Below are 14,063 nucleotides of genomic sequence, written 5' to 3'. Positions count from 1 at the left end.
TAACATTTTAATTGTTGCTGCATTTGGAAAGTTAATAAGGACGGCCATTAAAAGCATTACTGATGAGTATTGAGGAAGGATTCACCCCCCCCCCCTCCCCTGTTCATGCCAGGCTGCCGGCTATCTCCCCTCTTCATTGGCTCCCTGGCGCACCATGTGATGCGTCGCCCCACGGGAACACTATCTACTTGTATCCCCTGCTGGCTGACGCGTCACAGTATGCAGTGAGCCAGGAAGTAAAGAGTCACCAGGGACTGCTAGGGAGGAGGTAAGGGGCTTGTGAGGCGCACGCCACTGGCTGCAGCGGGGACCTAGCCTCAGACTCAAAAGGTTGGAGCAGCTGTCTGAGTAGGTTTACGGACAATGCACTTTTTTATCCCAGGCTGTGCTAAAAAGCTGTGCAAGGCTACAATTATACCAGCTCCAGCTGGCCGTGCGCATGATCTGGCAACGTCATGAATGCGATCCGGCAAAGCGGCATGTGAACTGCAGGCAGGAGGAAGCCAGAGGAGACAGGAAGGCGTGGTCGTGAGAGGTTTGCCCTCATTGGCTGAACTGCTCAAGTGATGCAGCCGTCGCCTGCCGAGAACAAAATCCCAGGTCTGTTTTCCTGTCTTAGACTAAACCGTATAAGAGAATAAGGAAATAGAGGCCCCTATTGTAGCACTCCTAGTTGAATTAAATGATTAATTAATTAAAATCAAACTTTAATAAGTGTCAATAATATAACATATTGTTGGACAAACTAACAACCACAGCACATGATACTCGTATACTGGTATATACCAATGCTCCTGTGCTGGTATGCACTCGTGTCTAGCTACACATAGGTAATTGTATCGAATCAGTGTCCCCAATGCCGATAGGTATATATGATTGGTGGCTTGTGACAAGAAGTAGCTATAAACTCTATAATATATCAAATTATGAGAAAAGAATATCCTTTCTAGTGGCTTTTATCTATAGACATGTATGTGACTCTATAGACATGTATGTGAGGCAGTCCAGAAGGTATATAAAAACTCAATGTAATAAGGGAAAGATTCTAGTGACCTATTGTGTCAATAAAGACCGGATGCAGATTCCGAAGTCTGCCAATTATTGAACCATAACTCAGTCAGTGTAATATGCAGAGCTATTGATAGGCTTACATAGGAACACAATGGGGTAAATACTAGTGCTTGTAATGTAATCAAAGGACACAATAAGGCTGCGCTTATAGCGACGGCGCATCTAAACAAATGCCATGGCGACGTGTCTCCAGAAGCCGCTGGAGCCAAGGTAAGTGCAATTTACAGAGCCTTCCCCGCTTCCCCCGCTCTTAATTTAAGTGCCTTCGGGAAGTGCGCGGGGCCTCTGTAAACCCCGCGCCCCCGCAGACACTCGCGCCCCCAGCCCCCCAGTTTACGCACCGCTGCTCTAGAGGGTGTAGTAGCTGGTAGCATGAAGTAGCAGCACGCACTTAGTAACGTATGCACATAATATGTGTCAACTGACGCTGCATCAGTAGGAGGGTTATATTCCTTGGTTAAATGGTGTCTTTCTAGCTAGTGAGTGATCTGAGCTGACATACAATGTTTGAGCCTCATGGTTGGTAAAAGAGGCATTACAAGGGTGTGTTTAAGCAGAGGAGGCAATCATATATACCTATCAGCATTGGTGTCACTGATTTGATAAAATTACCTATGTGTAGCTAGACACTAGTGCATACCAGCATAGGAGCATCGGTATATATCAATATATGAGTAGCATGTGTTGTGGTTGTTTATGTTAGTTTGTCCAACAAATTTTATATTATTGACACTTAAAATTTAATTTTAATCATTTCATTCAAATAGGAGTGCTACAATAGGGGACTATTTTTCCTTATTCTCTTACAAGGTTTAGTGTCCAGTTTCTCCATTGACTGTTGCCGCAGTGGATCCTCCCCTTGTCCCTCCCCCCCCCTTCCTTCCCTTATTTCTTCATCTGTTCTCCTGTCTGCCGCCCAAGCGGGACGCGCGTTGTGTGCAGTATGTAAACATTGATTGGCTTGCTGCAATATGATTTTGAGGCCGCTTTGGGTATAATCACTGCCTAATATGGTAGTGTTCTGACTCAAGCAGACTGTGGCAAGTGGTAGAGACAGGCAGTTAACTCACTCCCTGTAGATGCACACAGTCCTTCTTTCTTTTGTGCTTTTATTGTAAAGCAGCAACAATAACAAAAAAAGGGGGGGCGGACTAGGGAAGGTGGCAAAAGTAAGGGAGAGGTATTGCAATACTGTACCAAGGTGCTAGACAAGCTGTGACTATCCACAATGACTGCTGGAACTGAAAAGAAGCATGTTAGCCTGGGCCAACAGGAAAAAAATTGAGATTATGCCAACTAGCAGGGAAGGCAGGAACAATACAAAGGACTAAAAGGTTCAGGGGGTTTGCCAAGACAACAGGCTGGAAGCTGGGGGAAATATACATTTGTAGCAATTTCACACTGAGAACTGCAGGCTGCCTCAGAACAGGGAACATAAACAGAGAGGTTCCAGGACAGGTAGGCTTGTGCTTATAGAGGTACATGATAAAAATGGATAAGAAGTAAAAGGTGACACTGTATGCTCATTTGTATGTCATTTCCCAGAATCCCTAGCTGCAGTGGAAGCACTGCATGCCAAGAGATAATGGTTGCAGATCTGTCTCAGACATGTGAATGTGCTCACAAGTGATATTTTATTTTATGGTTTTAAAACCTATCATTTCAAAACACAGGAATTGTTAGTTTTTCTAAATGACTATGACTGAATTCACTAGGCAGTCTGTATACGTTTCCACCTGAAAGAGAGCAGACCGCCACTAACACAAACAGTTTAGTCATAATATGACAGCAACACAGATGGGGAAAGGGGAAAAGGCCATTGCTCAGATGTGCCTATTTTCTCAATCGGGCCTGCAACAGTGTCAACAGCATTTCCAAAAAGCCTAGAGACAAATTTGGGTAATCTAGTCATAATGATAAAATAATCCAATTTTTTAGTAATGCAATTGAAACCAGTAAGCAACAAAAACGGTTCATAGAAGAGATTATTCGCTTACCATCATTTTCTCAAACAGTGCCAGAACTTCTTTCTCAGACAGCTGTTTGGAAGGATAATCTTCAAATTCTTGGGCTGTTGACCATTCATTCCCAGGGTTGGAATTTTTTATGTAATGCAAAGGAGGCCTTTCTTTTTTGCTTCCAGGAATTCTAATGCTGGAGAATCTGTCCAACTACAAAAAAAAAAAAGGAAGAAGGATAAAGTATAAAGCGTGTAAGGTTTTTAAACATTAAAAGGAATAGTTGCATCAAGTTTACACGTTTGTGTCAACTAAGATGTGCACATTTTTTCTAAGAAGTTTGTGAATCAGACAATTTGACATTATGTAAATTTTTGCAACAACTGCAAGTTTTGCAAAGTAATTCGACAGACATTAAAAGTAAATATGGAAGGTCATGTGGCTCTTTATATACTGCCATTTTCTTTCAATTCTGGCAAAAACAGTTGACACTGGCAACATTCTGACAAATGTGAACCTTCACAAAAACACTACATTTAAGAAAAACATAAGTTTACAAAGCTAAACCTCTAATTCTTCTCACATTTCTAAAGAAGTTCCTCCAGCCCGAATACAAAAAAAAAAATCTGTCTTGATAAAAAGCATTTATATATGCTTTATGCAATGGCATTTACTTTGGATTACTATTCCGTAGTATAAGATTTCAGTTTGTAAGTCGCATGTTTGCTGAGAGCACCCAAATCAAGTCGCATGTTTGCAGAGAGCATGCAAAATGGCTGTTATTTTCCTGAGTGGACATAATAGTTGTATTTTTATTAAAGCAATGCAAGGCTATTTTTTTATTCATTTTTCTCAAGAATGTCATGGAAGGAGTACTTCTTAAAGCACTGTAATTCATATCAGTTGCATAACAAAAGGGGATTTTATTTAAAGGTTATTTTACTGAGCGATTGGAACGTGAAAACACAGGTCTATAGATCTAAATTGGACTAGAACAACGTGCTTAAATATGAGCTTCTGTGAAAATGTGGTCTTTTGGTGGTTCTTTAGGACTAATCTTGGGGAGTCCTGTTCGAATTTGTGAAGTTCCCTCCAACTATGAATGTTAACACCTTCCCCAGGAGAGGGGTCATCTAATAAATTACCCTTGCCCAGTCCTATAAAGACCAATGGTAAGCCTCCATATATCTTCAATAGTGAGAGCTACATTCTAGTTCTAGCATACCGGCCATGAAATTGAACCACCTACTAATAAAATGTTTGTTTCCCTCCATCCTTTTCCTAATTGGATATCCTCAGAGTGTGACTGCCCGCCAGTGATTGAAGCACTTTTTAAAGTAGGTTATAATTTATTTGTGTGATTGTCTTTTACTTCGAGGTTAAGTTCTACATGTAAATAGCCTCCCACTTTTCTATGGCTTGCTCATGTCACAGACAACATAACCTTTAGACATGACTGGAGGATTCAAACCGCGCTCATGCTTCCTAAAAAGGATCTTGAAGTAGATCAACTTTCCCCTCTTGCTGCTGCTGCGATGTGAAGGTACCCCTCCTTCACCAATAACCGTCGTGGGAAGACTCCGACGTCGGATAGAAATGAAAAATAAACACAGAAGCGCACCAAGGGTCAAGATATATGTAATAAACAAGTAAAATAGTAACAAGTAAAAACTTACATATAAAATTATATAAGTCCAGTAGAGGCCAGTGCACAGGTAACCAGTTCAAACGAATGGTAGGCGCAGGAGGTATATGCTGAGGCTCACAGATCAGTCCCGCGCGCTGGGGCTCACTTGCTCGGCAAAACTCAGTTGTTACTCCGCGGAGTTCACACAGTGCATACTGGTATCCAGACTCTTGGCTGTACAAGTTCCAGCCCTCCGACATAGGTTTGAGCCTCTTCCATCCAGCTCGCTCGAGTGGTATGTGTGCTGGAAGTACAGAACACCGGCGATTGTGGCGGACTACTTAACACGGGTCCTGCGAGAAGCCGCAACCCGGAAGTAACAACTGAGTTTTGCCGAGCAAGTCAGCCCCAGCGCGCGGGACTGATCTGTGAGCCTCAGCATATACCTCCTGCGCCTACCATTCGTTTGAACTAGTTACCTGTGCACTGGCCTCTACTGGACTTATATAATTTTATATGTAAGTTTTTACTTGTTACTATTTTACTCGTTTATTACATATATCTTGACCCTTGGTGCGCTTCTGTGTTTATTTTTCTTTAGACATGACTATTTACTTCTACCAATCTTCTAAAGCACTGTTCCCCGATAATGTTTATATGAATATTTAAAACAGTTTGTTATTTGAAGCAGAAATCCAGACACCTGTAGATTGAGGACAAAAATAATAATAATAATAATGGTATATATCACAAGCACCCAAATCAAAGTAGAGGCACTAATGGTCAGCATACCAGGAGTTAAAAATGGAAAAAGAAAAAGTTCACATTTCAAATAAGTCTATTGTAAGTTTGTAAAGCCCCAACCAGTATGTCCTCTCACAGCTGATAGGTTGTGAGGGTGCCATTTAGAACTTTGACCTTTTACCCAAAGTACTGGTGTCCTAAAAAGTATAAAGAAAGAAATACTCGCAATGGCTTTCTTCATTGTTGCCATGAGGGAATAATGTTACAAAGGGATTGCTCTAATATAATCATTGTTTTCAATAAGCTAGGCCACCATCAAGATTACCATTTGCAATTAACATTAACAAATTAAAGTGCCATGAAAGTTTGTCAGTAATAATAGCGAGATTAGAAAAACGAGATGTAATGAACAAGCCCACGTTTGAGACTTAACATTTTAACACCTCTTCTCAAATTAGATTTACCCATTCAAATTAATATAAATTATATGACTAATGCAACCTGAAAATATTTAACAAACGATTGACAGATTGCGTGACAAGCAGAACATATTTGCAATTTAGTCAAAATTTACAATTACATTGTTGCTACAAAATGCACAAGTACTTTATTAACTCTGCTTTGGTAACAGTGCAAACAATTGCACAACAAAAACAAAGATCAAATGTTTTATCATTGTTAATAACTTTATATACATTTGCGGACAGAACATTTTGGTAATCTGTTACCCAGGGTGTAAATATACTGTGGAAATATCAACTGGGATGAGCCACGTGTATTGGAAGGGAGTTTCATCATTGCCAGCATCCAAGGCCTGGTATGGGACCCTGCTGAAACTGCAATAATAGTGATTGGGACAAATACGATTTTATTCACTGAAGTCAAAATTATTGTATTCACCTAATAATTCTGGTGCAGACACAAAAGTTTACAAATGTGGGGCTTTAGGAGACACGATAGCGATGTCTGGAGCTACACCACTATATAATGTCCCAAGTTGACCGGTACTCACAGATCGTAAAGGGTGGGGGGGGGGGGAAACCATGCATAGTCCTTGAGGAAGGAGCCAGGGGCCTTGAAACATCGCTTCAGCTCTACTGGTGCAGTAAGACTCACTGTACCCGGCTCCACAGTCAAAGAAGCAAAAGTGCACGGCGCAGCACAGACCAGGTCTGCAGCGAACATGCTGTGAGTGGTCCATGCTTCTGAATGTAACACCCCACAGCGTTGATCCTCCTGTGTCGCAAACCACCCCGCGGTGAAATAATAAGGCCAGGTCCCCGCTGGCTACTGCAGCGCCACCCGCTGTGGCGGACGCTGCAGGGACAAGAGCCTCCCCACGATGGGGACGGGACCGCTGCGGGGGGGCCACCGCGCTGCGCAGACAAACTCCTGCTCAAGAAAATTGAGAGCAGGACTCGCGGCGGAGCGCTAGGCCACACCCCCCGGCAGTTCAGCCAATGAGGGCGAGCCTGCCGGGTGCCGTCATGGCCATGCCCCCCTGCAGACGGGGGAATTCGGCTGCCGGCACGCGTGCAGGGCAGGCACTGGGGCCGTACCGTAAGGTTACTGTAGCTACAGATGTATCTGCATATGCAAGTATGTGTCCAACCGGTTTTTGGTCTGTTACTACATGATAATGTTCATTATTAAACTGTATGTTTTCAGAAGCATCAACAGAGACAGGGTTTTTTAATTTCTTTTTCCTGAGTGCAGATCTATTTGGGACATTATATTCTGATCTGCCGTAGTGAGGGCACAGGACCTAAGCGCCAGAAGATGATTGTTGAATAATACTGAAAAATCAGTGGGTGAGTGCAGGTCCTAATTGCTTGTTTATTTTTGATGGGGCTACAAACATTTCTTCTGCCTCGCATATATATGAAACAGAGTGGCAGCACTCCAACAAAAACTGGTATGGTACCTGGGTGCAACAATAGAGACTCGGACAATATCGAACAAGGAAGGTATCTCAAGACACATGAAAGTCGTCTATATAATTTTGTATCTTGAAGAGTTATAGTAAAAAGTACTTAACCATTTAACAGCATTTCTACCATGTTACATGGTTATTATGAACTGGCTAATCAGAACTGTACCTTTAAAAATTAAAAGAATTATATATTTAAAAAAACAGCAAGTAAAAAAAAAAGTGAGTATGTGCGCCGAGCACGCGCATTTTAAGTTTAACTTTTGTCTTTTGTCACTGTTTTGGTCACAGAAATTGTATTTGTGATGATGATGTTTTTAATTAAAAATCAAAACACAATTTCAGCACCAAAACACAAAGAAGTTTAACTTAGAACACGTGCTTTAGCTATTTGCACTTATATATATATATATATATATATCTGTGAAGTCAGTGTGTGTCAGTGTGTGCATACGTGTGTGTGCTTGCATGCACGTGTCAGTGTGTGCGTGTGCGTACGTGTCAGTGTGTACATGTGCGTGAGTCAGTGTGCGTGTCAGTGTGTGCGTGCGTGTCAGTCAATGCGTGCCAGTCAGTGCGTGTGTGCCAGTGCGTGTGTGTGTTTGTCAGTCCGTGCAGGTGCGCATGCGCGTGCGTCAGTGCCTTTTAGTCAGTGTGTGCGAGTCAGCACGTGTGTGTGTTTCAGTCAGTGCGTGTGGAGGTGTCTCTGTGTGTGTGCGCGAGTCAGTGCGTCTGGCTGTTGGCCATGACATAATGGCCCACTTAGTCTGTGTACCAGTGATATGCCAAAGCAAACATCAAGTAAAAAAATATGTAGTCTCTTATTACACTGTAAATAAAATAAAAAATAAATAATGACATAGTAGAAATCTACATGAAGCTAAACTTCTAATTAAAAACCACATTTCAGATATCTGTGAATCACTCAAACTCTGAGAATTCTATTAAAATGTCACTCAGAGGTGATAAGGCCCGTTCTTCAGTGCTGTGCGGATGCTTCATCTTGGGTGCATTGGATTTGTAAATTACTAACACTTATCTTCAAGGATAGTTAAATGAGCACCCTATTGAGCATTATCTCTTAGTGAGTAATCACACTGATAATTGGCAGTGACACTAATCTAAAATTAATTAAACAGAAATGTAGGAACTGGAATTTTGCTCTATAAAAGACTGTAAGATGTAACTTTATGCTTTCCACATGGTGTGCTAATTGACATAATTGTCTTATGTTTATTTTGGATTGTAGAAAAAGGGAAGATAGAGCAGATGGAAATTATATTTTAATAACATTGCATTATCTGTGTCCAAAATATTTGCTTCTGAAGAGTTGAAACTTCATTTCGGATTTAGTGTCAGCCACGTTTATTTCGCATATCCATCAGATTTAATTACATTAATAGAGACTAAAACACATGCCTGCAGATGATGTCCAAAGTGCATATTACACGGAGAACCAAGTAACAGTTCAAAAGGCTGGGGGGTTTTGTGTGTTATTTTTTTTAATCTGTGTGTAGCTGGACATTTCAGAAGAAATGCAGCTAAAATACAAAGAGACAGAAAACCTAGTTTCCCATCAATGTGCTGTGTTAATCACTGTAAATGAATACACCTAGCCTGTGAAAGTAGCTGCTGAGATAATTAGTTTTTTCCCTGCTCACTGGTTTTAAATTGTGTTGTAGTGTTAAGACATGTTCATTTCGGTTCTTGGCTCTTTTTTTGTTTTAAGTGTCTTCCACTTTGTGACATGGAGACTGTAAAGGAGGCTGATCAGAGCAGCACAAGGTAAGAGAACATGTTTGGTAAAGCTCTCTGAAGCATGCATCAAAAAGAGCTCTGTGCTTCTTGCTGGGGTGGAGCAAGTGAGCATAAGCAGTTGAGGTTGCCATGTGAATAATGCAGTCTTTACGCCATTAAACACATGGAAACAAAAAAAACAAAAAAACAAAAACAGGTTGGGAAAACAAAACTGATGGCAATCTGCTCGGAAGAGCATCACATTCAGCAAATGCACCTGTAAGGGAGTGTCTCAATTGATGAAATAAATCTATTATCCCAGACTGCAGTGAACCCTTTCAGTGCTACATGATGTACCCTGAACGTCATTGAGGCCAGCCCTCTAGGAGCCTTCTGATGTAGAGCATGGCTCGTCAACTAGTTTTCAAAAGAGCTAAATCAGAAAATATTTAGGAGAATTAGGACCACAAGCTTATTGAAATGTAATTTTAGATACATGTCATTTACCTAGATAGATTAATGTGGATTTTAGGGCGGGGGCCTGAGTCCACCCACTGCATGTGTAAGATGGGCTAATCAGTTGGTAAAGGACCAGGCTGCGGTGAGAACAGAGAGAGAGACGTTATCCGAAAGATACAATAAATACACATATACGAATATCAGAACCAAGATATTGGACCCCTGACAATCGGAGAACCACACACAATACTTATGACAATATTTTAGTGAGGATAAAGGTGAAATTCCACTGCGCAATTGTCCCTCATGTCTTATTTAGTCCCGGTGGCCCAGATGCTAACTAATGGGCCACTGTAAGAGCATGTGTAAAATGTAGGTGTGTTAATAGTTGCAGGCCTGGTACTTCATGTGTATGATGAAACGAATACTTGAGTGCTGTAGTACTGATCCCTGGAATGTGTTTACACTTTATCTACTCACAGCTCAGGACCCCCCAGTCTCCACAAGTCCCCTTTACTTGACAATGTAGTCTTCGCTCTCTCATACCCGCTACTTCTGGTACATGCTGCTCTGCCAGTATAGGAAGGCTGACACCATGCCGCAACTCCCACCAGGTTGTTCAGGACAGTTCCTCTCCTCGCTCTCTGCAGTCTCCTCCTGCACACATACTCCTCTCTGGCTAGGTCTCTCTCTTAACCTGTCATCACAATATCATCCTCCTTGGTTATCCTTTCATAGTCATTGGCTAGAAGGCATGCCAATCATTATACTTGTGTGTTCATAGGAGTGTTGCATACATATAAAGACTTAAAAATGCTTGCAAAATGTTGAAGTATAATCATTTTCAACATCTGTAGCATATGAGGAGACAGAAAAGAAAGCGCAGGACCTCTCATAAGCATATAAATGTATTGGCATGTAAAAGATGGTATGATGTGCACGTACAAAAAGACAGATAATATAGACAATTTGTGGTATAGTAACCCGGGTTCTGGATGGTCCAAGTACTGATGCATGCTCTTTCCTCTGTTTTATCCCTTTTCTCCAGCACCCATCTGGTTACTCCTGCTTACTAGATGGTGATGCCCTGACATTTCATTTTGAACTAGCAGCGGACCCTCAGATTCCCATAGGGAAGTTTGTATTTTCCCACACCGAATGGTGTATGACATCCTATATCACTTTGCACAATGCAGATTTAAGATGTATTGATTGGGTTAATACTGTACTTAATTCTTTAATGTTATATTGTTCTCATTTGTAGACACATTGGATTAATTTTTGACCCCACACAGAGCGATTTGTACATTTATATTATATACAGTATACACGTTTTGGACAGCCATTGCCGTTTTTATCTGTAGCAAATATAACATTTACATTACCATATGAGTGTGTGAAAAATTACACTTAGCTGCCTAAGCAAATACAGTAGTATGAAATCATCATGAGCAGAGAGAAAGAGCCACATCAAGGCACTTGGCGAACCAAATTTGTCCCATTGGCTGCTAATTGAAGTTCTGACGTACAGGATAACTCATGCTATAAATGCTTGCTTTCTAGAGGGCGATCACATTAAAATAAAGTGGACTATCCTCCACTTTCATTCATGTCCTGGGGGGCCGGTACACGACTATACCAAGTAATCATGTGGTTGAGATCCAGAAGACCAGTGGTGAGAATTAACGAAGATCAATTAAAAAAAAAAAAAACAATTACTGGTATTATTCATTCTTCTTTGTAGAAGTTCTACAAAATTAAACGGTGTATGGAGGTGCAAGACTATGCAACTGTGTACAACTTTTATACTATTTATGAACAGTTGGCTTCAAATTAAATAGTGGTGTACCATCATAGCTATCTATACAAAGTGGCTGTGACCTGGCTTTACTGAATGAAGTCTTATGACCAACAAATAAAACAAAAAGTTTGTGGACACCACTATAAAAGCTTTTTCCTTTCTATATAAAGCAAACTGCCACTAGAATCCAGTCCAAAATACTGTTTGACTAGAAAGTGGATTTTTCCTCTCCTCAAATTGGGATTATTAGAAATTACCATAAATATAAAATAAAGCCATATTTACCAAGTGGTGCTATACCATATGACCCCCCTGGGAGCTGGAAGACACCTTGTGACCTAATCTTCCAACTCCAGAAGGTGATTTATGGAATAGTACCATATTGTAAATATGGGGAATAAGACATACAGATAATTAGGAAGGTGGGTTAGGGTATGCTTGAAGAAGAGGAAATTAAAAATATATATATACAGCGAAAAAGAAAAGGCCCATATTGGAAGAGAACAACAGAAGCCACAGAGCAAGAAGAAATACAAGCGAAGACAAAAAGGAATTAATGAAGACAGAGGAGGTATTGAGGTATATACACACACATACACACACAATCACACAGTGATCAAATACATATTGTATATTGTTGGAGATGTGTTCCCTAGATATTAACCCTTCTATTAAACAAATATTAAATATACTCAAAGTTTTAAGAATCCACCCTACAAAAACTGGTTGTATATTTTATTACATTTTAGGAAATAGGAATACAAGCTTTGTCAGAGCAGTATAGCAATACCATTTTCCAAACCAATGCAAAATATAGTTTGCAAGAGGCTAAAACAGATTGCAGTGCTTTCCCACAAACAACCCAAGTGTCATTTAATGGCTATACGAGAGGGGAGGGGGCGACGCGAGCCACTGAGTGAAAGCTGCAGCATGTAAAGGCTATCAAAGGAATCCTGTAATCTCCCTCTTATCCCCTTCTTTCCCCCTGTCTTAAACCCCTTCCTCCCCCCCCTCCGCAGGTGTCTCTTAAACCCTTAGGCCGCGCTTATAGTGACGCAATGTCGTCCGAAAACAAATACATTACCGCCGCCACGTGCGCTAATAGTGCACGCGACGGCGACAAGCGACGGCGACGTTGCGAAAACCTGAAGCCGGCAAAATTTGATTTTTTCAAGGGCCATCGCGCCACGTGACGGCCCTTGAACAAATCAAATTGCCGGAATCCCGCAACATAACTTTTGCCGGTGGCGACGGGTGACGTCACCCGCCGTGTCGCCGTCGCCAACTACGGCACTATAGGCACGGCCTTACTCCCGGCCAAACATCTGTTACAGTATGATGTTATGACGTGAATAATAATGCCCCTCCCTATACCTCAGCCAGGACCATAAGCAGTGTGATATCAACTCTGCTATTGCAATTTTGAAGGTGATGGGGAAGCAATTTAGATGAAGCTAAATTTACTCACACAGGGTATATTTTCTTGTGAACTGCCAAGGATCCAGTATTGCACACTGCATAGCTTGCTTAACCATTTGATTGTACGAGACTAGATGTTCTGGCAAAGTACCTCTAGACATTCTGATTCTAGAGTGATGTGATTGTCCCCTTTAGCCTGAACACAAGAGGATGACCTCTTTCAATCAGACTGGGTCCGCGGCTTTGAGGGAGCAAACTGGCACACAAAAAAATTGCATGGTGCTCTGAACGACACATAGGACCCAAGGGGGCTGGCCTTTATGCTGTTCTCAGAACACCACAAGGGTACCATAGGGTTTAAATATCCCACAAACGCCAGGAAGGCAGACAGTGGGATTTTAGCTCTAAGTTAATTTGAAATGAAATCCAAGTCTCCCTCTGAGGTGATTGGCATGCCGTAAATAAAATTTCTATTTCTCCCCATGAGTGCAGTCTTTGTCCGTTCCTATTCAGAGATTGTTCTTTGTACAGAGATTGCATATGAACGGACTCCAGAGCCATCTAATGGCAATGTTGAAAATCTACAGAATTTGATGTTACCAAGAAACAAAGCGTTCCCAGTACTAATCCCACTCAGTATCGTACATTCGATTTGCAATTCAAGGAAAGCATTTTTGCATGCAACACAAAGGACATGACAAAGCATGCAATACGTACTATTTTTGTATTGGCTCGTTCAAGGATCATACCTAAATTAACAATAACACTGCAGAAATATCAGTCATAAAATTCTGAATGCCAGCCATATTTAAAGTTACAATTTCATACGAGATCAAAGTGAAGCAATCACGATAGGTTCAATGGGTTAATATGTGATAGCTGGCAACATGATTTTTAAAAATATTTTTTTATTATTGTTGTTTTAAAGGCAATCAGCAAATGCTAACCCATTAAACCTTATTAAAGTGCTATTAGAACTCATTGCGGGACTTCAGCTTTTAAATTATTATAATTAGACAATGCTGAATGATTTGACAGAGTATGCGATCATCAATAATGTACATGCAACTGCAAATTCCTATTTGTAAATCTATAAATGACATTGGTGCTTTAAAACAGGCTTTCAAACCTTACCACATTTCATTTACAACAAAGGACCTAAAATAATGATGTTAAAAAAAATTGCCGAATATTAGATAAAATAGCCATTCGCATTATATTTAAAATCTCATTATCCGGCTAAACAAAAGAACCAACACATAACATTAGCAATTCCCGACAGAGGTTTTTGTGATTCATAAAGTACTCATGTTTATT

At 40.9% G+C, this 14,063-nt stretch overlaps 1 protein-coding gene across 9 annotated transcripts in view; it reads right to left on the bottom strand.

Annotated features, from left to right (window-relative positions):
* The window catches only part of DIAPH3 (diaphanous related formin 3), a 782,005-nt gene that overhangs the window by 709,364 nt on the left and 58,578 nt on the right, over window positions 1-14,063 (bottom strand). For all 9 annotated transcript variants that reach the window (XR_012799927.1, XM_075591046.1, XM_075591039.1 and 6 more), the window contains exon 3: window positions 3,069-3,242. Coding sequence is in view for 8 of the 9 variants with exons in the window: in XM_075591046.1 (XP_075447161.1) it covers window positions 3,069-3,242 (174 nt within the window). In the remaining variant the exon portion in view is untranslated. The remainder of the gene's footprint in view (window positions 1-3,068; window positions 3,243-14,063) is intronic.

This window comes from Ascaphus truei, chromosome 3, assembly GCF_040206685.1.
Source record: "Ascaphus truei isolate aAscTru1 chromosome 3, aAscTru1.hap1, whole genome shotgun sequence".
Classification (NCBI taxonomy): Eukaryota; Metazoa; Chordata; class Amphibia; order Anura; family Ascaphidae; genus Ascaphus; species Ascaphus truei.
The sequence above is the reverse complement of the archived record's forward strand: the minus strand, read 5'-3'. Positions and strand labels throughout refer to the sequence as shown.